The sequence below is a fragment of the Triturus cristatus genome, chromosome 11 (genome assembly GCF_964204655.1).
Source record: "Triturus cristatus chromosome 11, aTriCri1.1, whole genome shotgun sequence".
In the NCBI taxonomy this organism is placed as follows: domain Eukaryota; kingdom Metazoa; phylum Chordata; class Amphibia; order Caudata; family Salamandridae; genus Triturus; species Triturus cristatus.
The window spans coordinates 110,790,227-110,809,348 of NC_140594.1; the positions used below are offsets into that span (position 1 = coordinate 110,790,227).

Consider the following 19,122-nt stretch of genomic DNA (forward strand, 5'->3'; position numbering starts at 1 on the left):
ATTTAGGGTTTATGGATTTAAGTTCTGCTTTTGATTTTGTTAACCGTTCCCGCTTATGGTCTGTCCTGTTGAATTATGGTTTAGACGAATCTTTGGTCTATTTTTTGGCCCACTTACACAGTGACTTGAAAGCCCGTGTTCGAATAAACAACGATGGCGAAGTCTCGGGCGACATTTTAATTGGCAGGGGAGTCAGACAGGGCTGCGTCTTGGCCCCCCTGCTTTTTATTTTGTACATAAATGAACTAAGCAATTCTTTATGTAAATTAACCAGCGATGTCCCATACATCAACGGTAAACTACTCCCCGCACTCCTCTATGCGGATGATGCGGTCCTTATGGGCCGCACACCCAATGCATTACGCACTTTATTATCAGGTTTTGTTTCATATATGGCTGACCTTGGCTTATGTACCAATTTTAAAAAATCTTACATAATGTCCTGTGGCCCAAAGAAACATAGAATTCGCCATATCATGTCAGGGAACAATGTTTTAAATAGCACTTGCACTTTTCCTTATCTAGGCCTGCTGTTCTCCGATTCTGGTTCCTGGCAACCTCATGTTGCCAGGGGGAGGAATAAATTGGGTAAAGCTATCAATTCTATAATTACCCTCCGTCAACCTAAACATGCTGAGGTTATTTTACCACTGTTACAAATTTATAGAACACAGTGCTTACCGACAGGGACCTTTGGTGCAGATGTGTGGGGGTATTCGAACTGTGCTAATATACAGATCGAAGAGAACAGATTCTGTAGGAGGGTCTTGGGGGGGGGGGGGGGGGGTCATTTCGGCCCCATCTTACGTGTGTCACAGAGAATTGAATCTCCCCTATATAGAAGACTTTATAAGATCTAGACCCGCCCTGTTTTGGTTGAAAATATGGCGGAACTCTGCTGCCTCTTTGACCCGTGATATCATCTCAGACTGCCTAAAATCTGAGCGGGCCAATTATATACCTTGGCTCAGGGCAGTCGAGAAAAGCTTAGTAAGTGTGGAGATGGGGCACTTATTTTTATCACCCCAAACTATTGACTGTACACATAAGAATTCAGTAAAACGGGCGTTGTACGATCTGTACCGGAAAACTAGAGAAAAGACCGAGTATGTAAAGCCGGCTATTATAAGGTACATCCCCCTTTTGGAATTATGCGGTAGGCCCCATAACATGCCCCAGGGTTACCTGCGAAAGAAGCTGGGCAAGTGGAATAGGAGTTTGTTGTTTCGGTTCAGGGACGGGAGCATTAAATATCTCCTTTGCTTCCCTTTAGGCTTTATCAAAAACTCGGAAAATATAAGCTGTCCCTATAACCTAGGCGGCAAACAAAGCCTGTTACACTTTACATTCTTTTGTGGTTTTTATGTAAAATACACCAAATATTACCTAATTCCTTATTTTAAAAAGAACTTTCTGATGGATTTTAATTTAGCTTTTAGAGACCTATTGATGCTAAGCTCTGATGATGTAATTTTTAGAGTCAGTCGTTTTTTTCATTCTGCTGTTCGATCCCGAGCAACAATGAACGTGGCCTGATAAGTTTGCACTATCTTTGTATCGTTTGCACATTGCAGTTTTGCACTAGTGACTGTGCCCTTACATATGTCATAGCTAACTAGCTGTGTTTTGTTTTTACTGTGGCTCATTCTAGTTTAAATCACATTGTATTTCCATTGTGGAATTACTGTCACTGTTATGATATTCGTATTCTATGAAATATCTACATCACAAGATTAACTAGTCATTTTTTTATAATTTTTAAATGTTTATTCTATTGTTCTTTTATCGGATGATTGTTGTGATTTATATGTACTTTTATGGATGTCTTTTATATCCGAATAAAGATCTTTGACTTGACTTGACCATCTGCTAAATAACCAAATCAATGTATTCAAGCAACTAAGTGAGAACGTTATTTAACTCTTCTGGCAGATACGAGCACCCAATAATATTAATAATACCAACCACGTTCTATAAAGCGCTAAAACATTGCATTGCTGCCGTTTTAAAGGCTGTAAATGACCGATGTTGTTACCCCATTCTTGGTACTTAATTTACTAACGTACGTAAGGATGGAAAGCTTCATCTGCCTTAATGGGATTCAAACACATGAACTAAGGACCACATTTTGTCAGTGGCAAACGGTTTGTTTACTAAGTCATCCTTGCAGCTAACTGTAAATTACATTTGCCCTTACTTGCAGAGGGTGCCTTTTGAATGTCTTTGAGAAAAGGCTCTCTGTCCTCTGTCCCCAGGTCACCCAAGTAAGTTTTCCACTCATTCAGACAACTGGAATGTGATCTCATTAGATTTAAAGTGGTACTTAGAGGCAGAAACTGAAAGCCCTCCAAAATCCTGGCACAATGGTCCCTAACAGATCAGCATCTTACAGAAGCAGGAGGATCTACCACTGGAAGCGATGTTCTCTGTAAGTTTACAATCAAAAACTCTCGGCGGCCCCTCCCTGGGGAGGAACCCCCATATTTTTCGATTTTTGTAAATCACCATGGAAGAATCTCAGTTGTTCCTGGCACATCTGAGTTATAGTGTTTATTCCCTGTTGTGGTCAATATCTAGCTGGGCTGTCTGCGAACGAAGACTGACAGCAGCACAAAATTGAAAAAAGACCTTAGCAGTCATATGGCGGTATCCAAGGCAGTGTATTTAACAAAGGCGGTTTCTTCATTAGGGTTTTGGGGTTGAGCACCACCAATTACAAATGGCCAGCCATAACTGTATTCTCTGATTATCCGTACTAGTGGCAGAGCCCTGCAAGTTACGTCACAACTATAACTGCAAGCTCCTTGCCTTATGGCACTTCATCACACATCCCCACCAGAGCTTCACATTTCGATATGATGCGCACTTGTGACAGTATATTGAAGTACAACAATACATGAAGCTTTGAGCTAGCTCTCATTTTAAGTTACTACTAATGCCTTGGGTGTTTCCGTATTTCCATTTTACAATACTGATAGCCACGTAGACCGTGCAAACTGCTAGTGAAGGCCGCATTCATGGTGAAGAAAACTATTTCTAAGGAAGTTTTACTCTAGCCTGGTCAGCAACCTAACAGATAAAAAATGAGGGCAGTAATGAGATGTGTAGCCTTTACCTCTACAATTTTTACATTTCTGTGTTTAAACTCGACATGCCATTTTATTAGCGCTTAGCAGTTGAGACACTAACACTGGCGTCGGTCATTTTGTTAGACTTGCTTTCACTTCCAGTGAGTTAGGGTGCCTGAGTTGCAGTTTTTGTAGAGCTAGTTTATGCATGGTCAGTGGAAGGGCTACTTCTAATATGCGATGACAGAAAACTGTAGGGTACTGGCCTTGTGTTGCAGTTAGCTCCACTTTTTGGCCCTTTTTTTAGTTAACAGATGCTGATTTTTAGCTCTGACAGTGCACAGACACCTGCTAACCAGACCTCAATGCCGGTGCTCCTTCCCTAAAACAAGATAAAGTCTATTGAATTATGCTACAATTGGCTAAGTACTTTAGCATTCATGTAAGTCCCTAGTAAATGGTACTCCAGGTACCTAGGGCAGGGGTACTAAAGAGGGTCCCTAAGGGCTACAGCATAGCTTATGCCACCCTAATGGACCCACATACAACTTCCACACAGACTGCCAAGTGCAGGTTGTGTGACAAGGTGTAAACCATGAGTGAAAACTCAACATGACACACCCCTGTGCGTCATGCTTAACCTCTTCGATGCCGATGACGGAACGGTTCCGTCATGCACGCCGGTTGGGCTGTGCTTATGACGGAACCGTTCCGTCATGGCCCCGCCCGCGCTCAGATCTTTCAGCACTGCGCGGGAATTCGCGCAGCGCTGAAGAGGTTAAGACACTGCATCTAATATATGCAAGTCACCCATACAGCAGGCCTTTGAGCCCTAAGGTAGGGTGCATTATATAATATTTTATATGAGGACATATATCTGCATGAGCAGATATGGCCCTGTGATGTCTAGTTCTATTGCTAGTTATTGCAAGTGAGCAGGGAAGCCTTCTTAATGTATGTACTGGGCACTGGTCAAAACGAGTTCCCTAGCTACATAATGGCTTCACTGAAACATATGGTGTTTGGTATCAAGCATGTCGTATTAATAAGCTCTTCAAGTATCAAGTATTTTTATTTAGCACCGTTACTTAAAACCATTGCTACAGAGTACCTCATAGCGTTTCAATTATAAATTAAAAATGTTAAAATAGTGTAAAACAATTTACTAAAAATCAGTTAAAATCAGTGCACGCCATTTGGTCTTTGCAATACATTAGTAAAATAAATATTTGTTTAACAGCGTCCAACTTTTTTTCCTTTTGGCTATAATGTTGTTCTATCCGAATTTGCCGGCTGGAGATTAGCATCTCGAATTTGTGGCACTCTCTTCTCTACTTGTCTCAAGTATTTTACCAGGCGGCAGTTCAGCGGCATGTCCTCAGGTGCAAAGCAGGCCATCACAGCCTGCCTCTGTGTGCGGATACCTCTCTGATTAAAAAGTGGCTTTAAAAGCTATTTCTGTTCTTGTGTTAGTTCTTTACACATACAGAGAAGGTGCAGCATGTCTTCATGCGCTGCACCGCACAGGCGACAGATTAAATCAGATTGTTTTTTTAGCCAGTGTGGATGGTGCTTTACACATGGTAGCAGGCCAAGTCGGTATTTTAGGAATTGAATTTTAGTGGATGTGGCAAGCCCTAGGGCTAGGTATTTTTGAGCAGCGAGAGAGGAATAGGAGCTCAAGATCATCCAGCCGTGCGACCTTCTGGATAGGGCTGCCTTGTCTTCGATCCAGGACTGACTCTTTACTGTTTTCTTTGTTATTTTTTTTTGAGAAGGCAGTGACTTATAGGTGTTTCCCAAAGCTCAATGAGGCCCGAGGTGGTCAAACTTTCTAGTAGGTATTTTGCCGCTGGTGATTATTTTTTCTGTTGTAGTTCTGACCACAAATGGCAATTTAGAGTTACTGATTTTGATTTTCTTACTTTGTCCCAAAAGATGACTGTCGCACCTTGTCTTCCAAGGGTCTGTTTTTGAACACCAAACTCGAGCCTAATCTGTGCTGGAGAGACTCTTGTTGGTAGACCAAAGATTATTCTATAAACTTTTGCGACCACACTATCCAAGAGCTTGAAATCCCTTCCCCTCTGTGCCTCGCTCCCATAGGTTATTGTAGGCAGGAGTTTTGCCCGTATTACTTCAACCAATGGGGCAAGCGAGGGCCCGCTCAGTTTAGAGTTAAGATTTCTCATCGAGACTGCTAGGGCTGTTCCCTTCCTTTTGATTGTGTCCCTTTGGGCTACAAAATGCCCACCTTTGTCAATGATCACCCCCAAGTATTTATACTTTATTGCTGAGTCTATGCGGGTCTTGCCCCAAAACCAGACAGGTGTTTTCGTAGAATTGTTTTTGATTGACATAGTTTTGTTTTTCTCCAAGTTAATATTAAGATTATTTGCCTAAGAGTAATCAAATGTAGTGTTAAGAAGATGCGGCAAATCCACCTTCATTTGACTAATCAGAACTAGGTCGTCAGCATAAAGTAGACATGGTAATACTAGATTCCCGACTTTTTGAGAATGTGAATTGCTGGCATTTAGTAGCGGGATAAGGTCTGCAAGAAACAGATTAAATAGGGTTGGAGCCAGCACGCAGCCTTGCTTGAGGCCTTTCGTTGTTGGTATCTTTCTTGATAGAGTTTACCCGTCCACCAACTTTACTTGAACATAGGTCTTAGTATGCAGATTGATTAGCAGATTTAGCAAAGCCTGTGGTATGCCCCAGCTGGCCAATTTTAACCAACGTCTGTTGTGATTTACGTGATCAAAAGCAGCCCGGTAATCGATAAAGCACAAGTATAGCGGCATTTTTGTAGTCTCTGCCTTATCTATTAACAGAGCCACGGTTGTTATGTCTGTTACAGTTTCAACAGATTTGGAGAAGCCAGTTTGGTTTAGCAGAATAATCGAATTGTCTTCGGCCCAAAGTTTCAGTTCGTCCAGCAGAGTGCCTGCAAAGAATTTTGCCTCATTGTCCAAAAGGGCAACAAAGCGATAGTTCCTAGGCAGAGTCTTATCTTCTGACTTAAAAATTGGCGAAATTATCAAAGCCCGCCAGGACGGAGGAAGTAGGCCCGTCTGCCTTATTTCCATGAACAAAGGGCTAAGTGCTTTTGCTCAATAATCTGCATCTTGTTTGTAAAGCACACGTGGTATTCCATTGAGGCCAGGCGCCCCTTCTTGTCTTCACTTCTTTTTTTTTTTTTTTTAAGTCTTTTTATTGAACATAAATCAGCTTCAGTACATTGTCGGTTCATAACAGCAGATTTCAAGAGACATGCAATTCAAGAGTCACAGTGCACAACGTGGCCCCCCTTCATAGTTGTCTTCCCTTCTTAATGTAGCTTTTAATTGTTTTGAGGTGATCAGTTTAGGGTATAACTCCCGACAGTTCTCCTTGGTTCCATTCCTGTGCTATTACTTTTTCCTCATTGGGTTGATACTTAATAGTGGTAGACCACTGCGTTGTCTCTGTACAAGTTCGTATGTGTGATCAGATTTTTTTCTTGGTGAAAGTGATTTCAAAGGTAGGTAGCCCAATCCTCCTCAGATATGTTAGAAGACAGACCCTTGTGTGTTGGGCAGGTAAATCTTTTTATTGTCTCCCAGAACCTTGCACTGTCAATCCACTTGGTATCCGAATGCAGTTTCGCCCATAGAGTATCCTCATTACATCTCCTGGCCTCCCAGATTTCTTGTTTCAGCTGTGTTTTCTGCTGTTGTAATCCTGCTAGTTTTAAGGTGTTGGTTGGAGACCGCCGTTCCTGCCGCAACGTATAATTAATAGTATTTTTTATGGATCTGATCTTGCTCTTTTGGATCTTAGCGAAGTTGGAATTGCCGCTGTAGCATTGCTGTCTCCTTGATTTAATTGGGACGGCAAAGGATTTTGCCAAGGCGTTAGTATAGTTTATCCATTTCTCTATTTCATTGTCCCCTTAACGTGATTCGAATAAAAGTGTTGCTGCTTGCTGAAAGTTCTCTTACGTCGCTTGCACACATTTTATTTTCCTATAATTGATTGTGGTGGTAATACCTGGCTGGCCTTTCCATTTCATAAGTTTTGGAATATTTGTACGAAGTGTGAGCTCCTGAGGCCGGTGATCACGATCAGCTTTATCACCCATACTGAATGAAACAATTTTGTTGAAAAGGGTTAGAGACAAAAACGTATAGTCCTAGTCCAGCGTTGAGTTTTTGGTTAATGAGTGATGAGTGAATGCCGGGGGAGTGTCGCCTGTACTTCTGCCAATTGCAGCTCTGAGGTTAAGATGTTCAAGTTCCTCTATAAGGCACTGGCCGGTTTTGGTGGGTAATTCTGATGTATTATTACCCTGTGGCGGGATATTCCATAACTGATTCTGTATAGTTACTTCCTCCACTGTCGATGAGCCAAGTAGATGTAGATTAAAGTCACCTGTGAGTATTATATCTGGTGTATTGACCTCACTGATACATAGCTCTGCAAAGTTAGCCAATTTTTTTGTATACTTGATTTTCCTGTTAGGGTGTATATAAGTGTTTATTATTACGATATCCTTGTGCCCATTCCCTGATGGCCCATTTGAGGTAAAGATTTTTATGGCAATGGATTCTGGTGTTATCAAACCAACTGTGTGAGCTGAGGTTGTACATGTGTTATTCACATAGATTGCCAGGCCTCCCTGCAGGTGTCCGAATCTTGCCTTTTTAATTGCTGGTGAAAAGAAGCGTAAATATCCTTGTAAGTGCGGTGGATCAATCAATCATGTCTCCTGTAAAGCAATGATGTGAAATTACCTTTGATAGTTTATGAAGACCTGGTCTTCCATCTTGCTATTTAGCCCGTTGATGTTCCATGAGCATATCCGCAGTAAATTGATTTCACCTCCTGGCGGATATTGCCTGCTGTTCTGTCAATTATTTCTTGTTTGATTAATAATTGTCCTCGTGGGCCATCTCGGATCCTCAAGGCAAATTCCTTGTTGTAGAAGATCTGGGCGATATATCTGTATCTCCTGTGACTGCCTCCTGGCGACCGGCGAATGCCCTCTTGCCCCTCTCAGTACAGACTTTGAGATGTTGGTCTGTTCTGTTGACCTTCTAGCTGCGTGCTGCTGGGCTAGCGGTGCGGGGTAGCCAGGTGTATTGATAGGTTTTATCTTTATGCCCTAGTTTTCGAACACCGAACTTTCCAATAATATTGTGCAGTGCTTGCCAGTGTCCAGGTAGTCCATGTGACCTCACCCCCCTGGGGGTCACCATGATTGACAAACTATACTGAGTCCAAGTCTGTAGAAGTTACCTCCGATTACGAAGGTATATGCAACAATAGTCAGAGAATGTTCCCTTGGTTTAGTATGTCGTGTGCCCCTCTTGATCTATATTACGATATGAACTCCAGTGTTTTCCCGTTCTTGTTAGGGACATTCACTCGATTATCTAGTTGTTGCCAATTAATGGACTCGTAGTTATTGGTTCCTGGTTGGACTGGAGTTATTACTCCTTCTACCCTGCTCCGATCGCTAAGTTATATTTGCGGCTAGCCCAGTGCAGGGCAGCCTAGCGCAAGGCAGGTGCTCCGTGTCCTTCGTGGAGGCGGCCTTGATTCTTATGCTGCCGTGTTTTGGATCTGTACAGTTTGCTGGACTCTTGTCTCCTCTGATATTGGAGACTAAGATGGTCGGATAATTGAGGCCCCTTTCTGGTTGGTGATCAGGCTGAGTGATAGAGAAGGCAGTCTTGGGGGGTTTGTCGACTTCGGTGATGAATCCTGTTGATGTTGGGATTGGGTAAGTTCCACTGTATAGTAGTTACTTTCTGTTTCGTGCTACATGGCTGTTTTTGATGTGCACCTTCCTCCCTTTGAGAGTCCAACATGGGCCTCACTGGTGTTTGCTGAGTGGGATTTATCAATAATTGCTCCCAATACCCAGCATCAATGTTGGAGAACTCCTCTAAGTTTTCATACTCTTGTCCTCATCCTATTTCAGTTTCGGGTGACGTAGAAGACAGTAGCAGACGGGGATACTTCATTGATGACAATAGGTGATGCACCTAGCTCTATTATAGACAAGTCCTTGTCTATGGTGCAGTTGTTCCTCATTTTCCCATTACAGCCTCCCTCATCCTGCTGTTCTATGTGTTCTCTTCCAGCTCGTCTAAGATGCTTTGCAGCTTCATTGTTGTTTCTAGATCGCTGGGTGTTTTTGCTTGCGCTTTTGTCGTTCCCACTTCAGCAAAGCACTGGGGACCTTGTAGCAGTGATTTCGCATCGCCTTTCGGATCTGATGTTGAAGAAAGTGTTGGGTGTGGAAGAGATAATAAAACATTCGACCCCAGGTCGCTTTTTGTGCCAGGTATTGCACGTTGGTCAGTTGTCTGAGTCCAGCTATTCCCACCATCCAACGATTTAAGAGGTGAAAGCGGAGTACTAAGACCTTGTGCTGCAATTGAGCTTGATAAAAGAACATCCCTCGGGTTTTTTAGGAACTGAAATTTTGTATAAGTCTTAGGCTGTGTCAATTTGTAACAGCTCTGGGTTGGTCCTGCCTCCAGCTTGTTGTCCCTTAAGTCAGGGCCCATGTCAGGAGAGATGTCGCATGCTCTAGTTTTTGGGTGGGGCTCAGCCATGCAGCCCTTTGGTGACAAGGACTCTCTTTTCCGTTTACTCGTTTTTGTTCTGGGCGGGCACCCTATAACCCTGCCAGATCTCATTTTCTCTTGGCTGGTGGTCCTCTTTGGCCTGCACACAGTCCGCACTTACCGCCTGCCACTTGCTGCCGCTTGCTGTTGTTGCTGGCCTCTGCTGGGACTGCAAGGACCGCGGGGTGCCGACTGTCGACTGACGGCCTCCCCTAACGGCGCCTCCGATGCCAAGTTCACACCGCCCTCTGCGTTCCACAGCTCCCACTGCTCTGCTCTGCACTCCAGGTCAGATTCCAGTCTACAGTTTTTTGTTGTTTTTTTTCCTGCCTCAAGCTCCAAAGGGGAAAGGTTGGCTTGCTGGTAAAGTGGCTGGTGAAATGGCTGTCGCTGTCACCAATGGGAACACTAGTCAGAAGGCCCCCCGTGTCCCCCCCCACTACAGGGAGTCAAAGGACTCACCGAGGCTCAACACTCACTTGTCTGAAGCCAGTCTGGAGCCTGCGGTAGCCAGTGGTAGCCAACTCGGAGTGTGCGACGAGTTGTGGCAAACGAGCAGGCGGGCAGGGTGGTGGGGGTAAGATAGAATACCCACCCACTCACCACAAGCCACAACCACACCGCACCGCAAGCTGTGCCCACCTCGCTCTGCCAGGTCAGCCAAGTCCATCAAGTCCGCGGTTAATCTCACACCTGGCTTCTCTCCTGGCGGGTGGCGCCAAAACGCCCAATGCAGCTTGCCGGCAGGACCAGCCTGCTCCGCCACAGCCTCCGCCCAGCAACTGATGTTTGATGTCCGGTGGCGGGGGATAGGCGGGGGCCAGAGAAGGTCGGCGTCCCTCATCTCAGGACACCTGCAGCTCTGCGGCTCAAACCGTTCGGTGTAGCTGACACTCGCCGTGCACACCTGCCGCACCCCTGCTGCTGCTCGCCGCACACTGCTCACCGCTAAAACTGTAATAAGCTCTTACAGATTCCACTGATTCCAGTGTCGGATTTATTAATACATGCACCTAGGGGCACCTTAGAGGTGACCTCCTGAAAACCTACCAGACTCTGGTGTGTTGGCTGACTACTTTCTGCCAGCCTGCCACCCGAGACAAGTTTCTGACCTCCCAGGGTGAGAGCCTGTTGCTCGCAGGTTGTCAGAACCAGAGCCTGTCCGGAAAGAGGTCATCACACCCCCTACCACAGGATGACAAGTTGATTAGCCTTCCTAGACGGGCAAGTTGCTGCCTTTGAAATGTGAACCACAGGAGAGGAAGCCATCCCACTTTGTCCAGAGCCTTTTGTCACCTGGACAGGCGGAAACATTTGCTAGTCAGGCAGGCGTGCCCACCCCCAGGCTAGTGTCACCTCTAAGGTGGGCCTAACCTGATGTGAGTAAAACTTTTTAGAATTGGCCATCTTTGTGTGGCACACTTAGGAACTCTGGGACAAGAATATGCCCACTTCCCACAGCAGGTGGTCATATAGGGGGCATAGTGCCCCCCAGTTTTTTTTTTAAACATTTCTTTTTATCAAACAATTAGAAAACGACAATACAAAGGCATTTGAGAGGAATTTAGTCAAATTCGTGTTCACAATCCTGAATATGACAATTGGTAATAGGTCTAGCATAAGGAGACAACTCATTTAAGGTACGAGAGAATCTTCGATTGAGGGAACGACAGGGGAGCTACATATACTTCCTCTGTAAACATTACATTTATTCCAAACAGCTGACCATTTTTGGGGACAACCCGTACTGTGTATACAGTTTTTCCCTAAACGTGCATCAGTCCATGTCTGTTTACCATTTCACAATTTTGGGCGGTGACGCCGTCCCCCACAACTGTGCAATGTTTCGTTTTGCTACCATAAGACCAAGGGTAGACCATAGTTTATCTTTACTAGTTAAATCAGTTGGCTCCCATACGTTCAGGAGGCACCTTTTAGCTTCAGGATGGACAGCCACCGCAAGCACTTCACTCATGACATCATGTACTTTCCGCCAGTACCTCTGGATATGCTCACACTCTCATATTATATGCGTGAAGGTGCCTAGTTGGTTAAAATTTCTTCTACACTCCCCCCCTCCGCCTTTCCCATGAGAACCAAACGGGGCCCTGTAACGTATACTCTGTGTAGCATTTTGAGCTGAACGAGATGCAGTCTAGCAGAAATTGCCACCTCCCTCGGAGAAGCCACTGCCTCCTGCCATTCTTCATCGGACCCCTCACTCCCCTTAACAACCCTAAATTGAGTACTTAGGGGACCCCATGATACCATATTTTTAGATTTTCATGGACACAAAAGAAGGAGTGGAAGAAGAAGACTGCTGACCCGAGAACCGAGGAGTACGACGGATTTGGTGCCAACTTTGCTGGCATTTCTGCTGCACCCAACCCTCATGAAGCAACTAATTCGTCCTGCTGCTGTGCAGACTTTAAGAAGCCCAGAGGCCTGCCAGTGCTTCGCAAACTGCCAAAAAATCTCCCTTCAGCCGCAGGCACCAAAAAAGCAAGACACAGTACACCAACCTGCTGCCTACGGTGACTACCGACACAGCAGCCATCCAGGAAGAGGTGGCTGTGCTCCTACAGGTCAGATCCATGCTCCCACCAAGTGCGGGGACGCCTGGACCGACTGGAGCTGCACAGTTCCAATCCTTGGGGTACCGGACCCCTTGCAGCAGCCAAGGCTTGTTGTGCCCAGCCCGGACACCAATGCGGAGAAAGACCGACCTGCAAGTCGAGGGACTATAGAGACAGTGAGACCCACTTTGTGAGTGACCCTGCTGCCCTGTCTGCCCCTCTTTTGCAAAATAAAGACCAAGAAGTGAGTCTGTGACCGCCGCCATCCGACGCCTCAAAGCACCTATGCATCCATGCTCCAGAGCCCAAGTACAAGGGAGGTGATGGTGCCAATGGGGTAACAAGACACACAATGCCCATGGCTTGACTTTGCCCAGCCTCTTTCTGCAGGCCCCTCCAACTGCGAGAGACTCCTGAACCAGAATCTGACCCCAAATGACATCATGGCACCCGAGCCGAACAGCCCGAAGAAAAGTGGACCAAGGGTGTCCCTGTATACCCGAGGATCTCAAGGGTCCAGCCCCCCTGTGGGGTTCCCCAGACTGTCCCCCAGTCTCAGCCTGCAAACACTTTGCAACCAGGCCGTTTTCCCATTGAAGTGAATTGAACAACTGACGCCTTGAGACACCTCTGCACATGGATGCCCCAGAGCCCCCTCCCCGAGGTGACCTGTTGGTGTGGCCTTGGACCCCCATACTCACCTTAAGTCCTGAAGAACAGTCCTGTTAAGTCGCTGACAAGAGCCCGAAAGCAATACATGTTTCCTCCATAGTATAACATTACCGATCCAGAAAATGTAGTGTCCATTTTTGAAAACTGTAAAAAATTCATAACTCGAAAAGTACTTACCGGATTGCGATGATCTTGGTATCTAAATTGAAATAAGAGTACGTATTATTTATATAAATTGGTGTCGGATTTCCTTATTAAGTGTAGTCTCACTTACTGTCTTTGGATGTGTAATACATGCTTATCACTTCACTCGCACACACTACCACAAAGGAAAGCATTTGGGGTGTCATTTGTGCCTCTGTAATTCCTCTGGGGTTTGCTTGGACTCTACACAGTGTACCTCATTTTGGCCCACTGTATGAAGAGCCAGCTTCCTACAAAAACATATTAAGAACCACTAATGATTGTTAAAGGACAATATTTCCTTCAGTTGGTCCTGTGAGCACAGCTGTGAATCAATACCCAAAATATGTTAGCCTATTTTCCAATTGTCTTTTTTGGCTTCCGGTTAATGTGCTGTTTATGGAGATGAAGGGAATTTTCACTTTCATCAGCTCTCCCCTGCATTCTTTTCATTTCTGTTATCTTTTCCTAGTTTAATTTAGTGTAGTTGCTTCTTGTAGCCTCACTCAAAGAAGGCAGCTTCTATGAGATTCAGATCTTATTTAAGGCCTGCAGTGAAGCATTTCAGGCATAGAAGCTAATAGGAGAAAGTACCTCTTTTCCAAGGATGTGGGATGGTGGCTTTTGAAGAATCAATTATATGGACACCAATATAAATCTGGATAATACTGTCTATTCAAGAGGCTCCTGAAAAGTCTCAAACATGATCAGTTATCACCCCTGCAACCATATCCCAGCTGAACAGTTATTTTTCTCTACTTAGAAGATGATCGAATTATTGCTTCTTTGACTTTTGAACTCATATCTTGCATTTTGTTTTTGCAATATAATAAGCATGATGTGCTTTCAGATTAAGTGTAGGCCCTGGACGGCCATGTAGATTTTAACTGAAGTACACCCTGCCCAGCTATGACTTCATGATGGAGATGGCTTTCCCTGCAGGGACAGGCAGAACTATGTACTAGACCATCAGGGCACTAGTTTTGCATTTTTGTACCATAGTAAATATCATTAAACCAACAAGATGTACAATTTGGTGTGTTTACTTCTGATACATGGGTGTTACTGCTCCAACCAGGTCGTTTGCTAGATGCGCAAGGACCAACTTCTGTTTACATGTACAGAAAAGAAGGCTAAGACAGCACATCAAGGCTGTCAAAAGCAGACCCATTTTGAATGCTTCACAACAGCTACCCAACAATGGACATATAATTCTGGCCTACCCAGTGTACAGGTTTTTCAAGAATATCAAAATAATTGAATTGTATCCAGAAGTTGGATTGCTGTGTGATGGCCAAACTAAAGTTGACATTTATGTAGAAACAATGGTTACCGTAACTGACCCTAAAAAAATCACTTCTGTCCTATTTATAGCCTAGGTAGACTATGTAGGAAATTCTTGGGAATAGAGGTCTAAATTTAAGATCCTGACCCACTTAGGACAAGGGAGTCTGACAAAAATAGATCATAGTGCTTTTAGAATTTTACTTTCAGACAGGCCGATACCGCAAGAATAGACATTTCTCAGTTCTGAAGCATGGACAATGGGAGAAGAGGCAATCACATCTGTATCTATTGACACGGCACTCTAGTGCTCTTTTCAAATCGTTCTCCAAGGTAAAGAGAATTTGCCTATCTGGTGTATTGTGCTGCCGACCTCTTCGTACAGGAAAGAGCTTATAAGCATCTTGTGACCAGCTTCCCAGAGCCCAAGCTTGCTTCAATTTTGACACATTTGATGCAGCGTGCATCCAGTGTTTAAGCTCTATGTGAACTCAAGTACTGGGAGGATAACATGCATGACTTGTGTCTGAGGTCATGGGTGCTTTATAATAGTGGTAATGGTGGGTTAGGGTTAGAATGAATGCAAAGTCTTGTGCTCGTTTAGCTTGAGGCCTGTAGAGCCTCACCCACATCTGCTTACCTCATACACATCTTTCCTGAAGGCGGCCACATTGTTGCTGCCTCCAATGACATAGAGACGACCCTGTGCTGCCACCATCCCATGCCATGCACGTCTTACAGGACTGTCCTCTAGTTGCTCCCATTTGTCCGACTCAGGATCATAGCAGTGTGTCTCTTTCAAGTAATCGTCTCCTCTCTTTCCGCAGGAAATGTAGACCTTGCCGTCAAGGGCTGCTCCTGCATGGGCATATACCTGCAATTGGAAACATGGGTTAGCAGGACATGCTTTGCTCCAACCATATCGGTAAAACATTTCACACTCACAGCTTGAATGACATACAAAAGAACAATTAAGAAGTGCTTAACGATAATACCAAAAAAAGGTAAATGTAACACAATGGCCACAACACTTGTCTTTTGTAACTAATGTGGCCTTTGGAAAGCACTAGAAAATGATGGTATAGCTCTGTAATTACTGAACATTCAGCTCCACTACAAAGAAGACAAACAGTAGCATTCTGTTCTGTTTCCACCTTCTTCAAATACCAGTAGCAGAGGCAGGTAGCCTGCCTTGAATAGAGGCACAGAAGCTAAGAATTAAGATCTAGAAAGCAACATTCAGTGCTGTAAGTATGACAAGACCTCCTCCTCGAGCTCCAGTACTGCACATTTGACTCAAATATTCAGTCTTCAGAGATGTAAAGAAAATTTGAATAATTTTTTTGGGACCTTTCATTATTGGCATATGCGTCACATTAATGGTAAAGGGACTGGAAAAAGGACACATGGGGCCTGAGAAAGCTGTTTTTTTTGTACAGGAGGTTCAGGAAGGAAAATGGAAAATCAGAAAGAAAAGGAACATTATTTCTTAAATGTGTAAAATAGTTTTCGTAATGAGGTATTGTACTTCTTTAACTGCATTGCATAAGGAGGAAAACTTTCATATGTTTAACCATTTGACCTTTTAGCTAACAAATACCCTATTCTTTTTTCATACATCACTATTTCAAAATGTTATTTTACAAAGTATAATCCTCAAAACAATTTCGTCTTCCGTTTCAATCAACTTCTTTGACGTTTGAAACTTTTATCCACTGAACTAATCTAAGTAGGTTCTCACAAAAGAGCATTTTGGTTCTCACAAAATTGCATTTGAAAATCTAAAGGATGTTACTTGATAGAATGTGATGGAGCAGGTAAAAAAAAATTGTATACCTCCTCTAAATTGCATGAATTTAATTTTGTAATCATTCTAAATCTAACTTGCACTAACTGGTTTGCAGTGAAATCTTACTAATCAACTTTTACACCTTGATAAACACGAGATACACGTGGGACTAAAATGCTAATTGCATGGCAGAATAATTAATTAATTAACTATGGTACGCAAACTAACCTTAGATCGTGGTGAAATAGAAATATTGCATGATTTATGTTGCTTTGTGATTGTTTGTGCTTTAAGGATTACAAAATGGTGAGTATTATCGCTTTAAATGTTGCTACAGCTAGGGAAATACAAATATATATTGGGATTAGAGTGGGTTTAAACATTAGAATCTCCATTTCTATATTCTAATTACTGTTATGTCTGTTTTTGCTTAAGTTGGCATTCAGGCCTACTAGGCCGCAGTACCCAAGATGGAGTCTCTACCAAGACTGCCACCATGTGAGCGCGATGGTTTCTGCGCAGAATCGGATGACTATGGAGATCTCCAAATGACCTCAGATCTGTGACACTGTGTTCCTTGTCAAGGATGCATGTGTTTGTCTGCCATCTGATGAGGCTGTGAGAACAGCGGAAGGGACAATTCAGAACCTGTGGAGAAATGTCTTCTCTCATTCTAAATGTTACATTTGCAACTTTCGCCTGGGAGAAAAAGGGAATTGTACAAATTACGCCTTCCTATGCCAAGTCTCATGGAAAACCAGTTTACCCTGGGAAACTTTAGAAAAACTCACAGATAACCCTGAACTGTCCAATCAGAACATTTCTCTACCCCATAATTGTTGCACGTTAGCATGAAGTAATAGGGAAAAAGGGTATACAAGATCTTCATCCGCAAAAGGGGGGTGGTCATCGGGCTGATCTTTCATGAGCTGGTGAAGATTTCCATGGTTTGCTTTGGGTTTCTTTGATTTTCAGGAAGATTATTTCGTCTGCTGGTTTGATCTTTGCTGTTGGTCGGACAGCTGATCCCGGATATTGTACCAGAGAATGCGGATAGCTCCCTATTTTACACAGAAAGTTGCCGACGCTTGCTAATTGGTAATTATTTAAATGCGCTTTCTAAATCTATGCTATTTACCAAATGTCCGATTTCTCTTAGAAAATAAACTGAATTTATACCATGAACTGTAGTGCATAAATGCTAATGCAGAGAAAATTATTATTAGATAAACAAAAATTGATTAATAAGACATGAGTTTGTGGTTCTTTAACTGATTACAGAAAATAATCAAATGTTTCCTAGGCTTTAACTGTGTTTTAGCTGGTTCTAATTCACCATCAACCAGTCCAACTAATTGGTCCATCGACCAAGTGGTGGAGTGATGTTAAGGTCAGGATTCTGTAGGTGTATGTGTATAAAATGTATATAATGTAAAGAAAATTAATCCTGATAGGTAATAAGGTACCCACATGTCCAGCGCTTTTTCTCCTATGTACGGATTCGAATGAGACAAGTGCGTGTTGGTGTTATGGGCCCCACCAATGAATGAGTGTATGGATGAGTTGTTGTGATTATGAATCTGTGGCAAGAGAAGTCACATTGAATTGAACATTGCCTGGTTTCAAGAAGTGTGATAACACGGAATTGTGTGAGAAAGGATGATGAGGTTAGAACCAAAACCCAGACCTACCCAATTCGAGGCTTTGACTGAATGGGAAGAAGAGATGTATGAAAGAGAAAGGCATCGGAGTGGGAGAAGGTATAATTATATGTTTGGTAGACATTGTGGTCAAGAAAGTCATGATGACAGAATGAGAAGATGGCGAAATGCGAATATGACTGATGGTATGTTTCCTCTGAGAAATGCTGGAGAGATGAGTGGCAGGAAATGCACAGAAAAGAGAAATAACATAGAGCCAGAAGGTTACAGATATGGAGTGAGTGAATCAGAAGATGAAGTGCTGGAAGACATGTTTTATAAAAAAACACCTCCATATCAACAGGATTCTACGTTGGTGACGCAGAGTGCACCGGCAAAGGAGACTGTAATGAATAAAAATGCCACCTAATTTGGGGGAAAATAATCCATTTAAAGATTCTGAAATGTCACAGACCATAAGAACTGAAAACAAAAATTCAGCATTTAGCTAGAACTACACTGGAATTAACCGAGAAAATTAGAGAATTAACTAAGAATATAGAAGCAGTGACTGTGCCTGTAACTATAGGACCGGTGATACCTGTTTTTGACAAACAAAAAGATAGTGAGCATTGCTTAACTGTCCCATATAATTGCAGTATGCAAAAGGAGAAAGAAAGGAGTGGTTCTGGAGAAAATGACTGGAAGATTATGGCAGGAACATCAGGATTAAGTACCCCTAAACATGTAACTGTAGATCAAAGTCCAGGGAGTAAGACACCTATGACAACAGAATCAGCAACCGAAACCCCAGAGTGAATGATAGCTAAAATGAGAATGGAGACAACCCCTGTAGGACCAACAACAGAAGAATTAAGTGACTGGTTAAGAAGTTTACAGAAAAAAGATACAGAACCACAACCTTTAGATGTAGCAAAATTAAAAGTAACATTAGAAGAATTAATCGTAGGAACAATTCCAACTGAAAAATTAAAAGCTTACCAGGATGAGGAGCTAATGTTTTTATGCAAGAGCATAACGTGGAGAGCAACGACTTTGCATAAAAAGTTAGAAGAGACAGCAAGTGAAATGGGAATCGATTTTGAGATAATAAGGTCATTATAGAAGCCATATAGGGTCGATTTTTCTGAAAAAGATATTGAAAACTTGAATACTGCAGGGAGACTGACCCAAATTAAAGAGCTGATTGCATTATTAAGGAAATGGGGTGATGTGGATCGATGGAAGAGCAGGTGGTTTAGAAAAAGAGAGGAAACTACAGATAAG

The 19,122-nt window shown here is 43.2% G+C and overlaps 1 protein-coding gene across 2 annotated transcripts in view; it reads right to left on the reverse strand.

Annotated features, from left to right (window-relative positions):
- Positions 1-19,122, reverse strand: part of KLHL22 (kelch like family member 22) — a 209,889-nt gene that overhangs the window by 13,102 nt on the left and 177,665 nt on the right. For both annotated transcript variants that reach the window (XM_085633380.1, XM_085633381.1), the window contains exon 6: positions 15,047-15,280. In XM_085633380.1, coding sequence (XP_085489506.1) covers positions 15,047-15,280 — 234 coding nt within the window. The remainder of the gene's footprint in view (positions 1-15,046; positions 15,281-19,122) is intronic.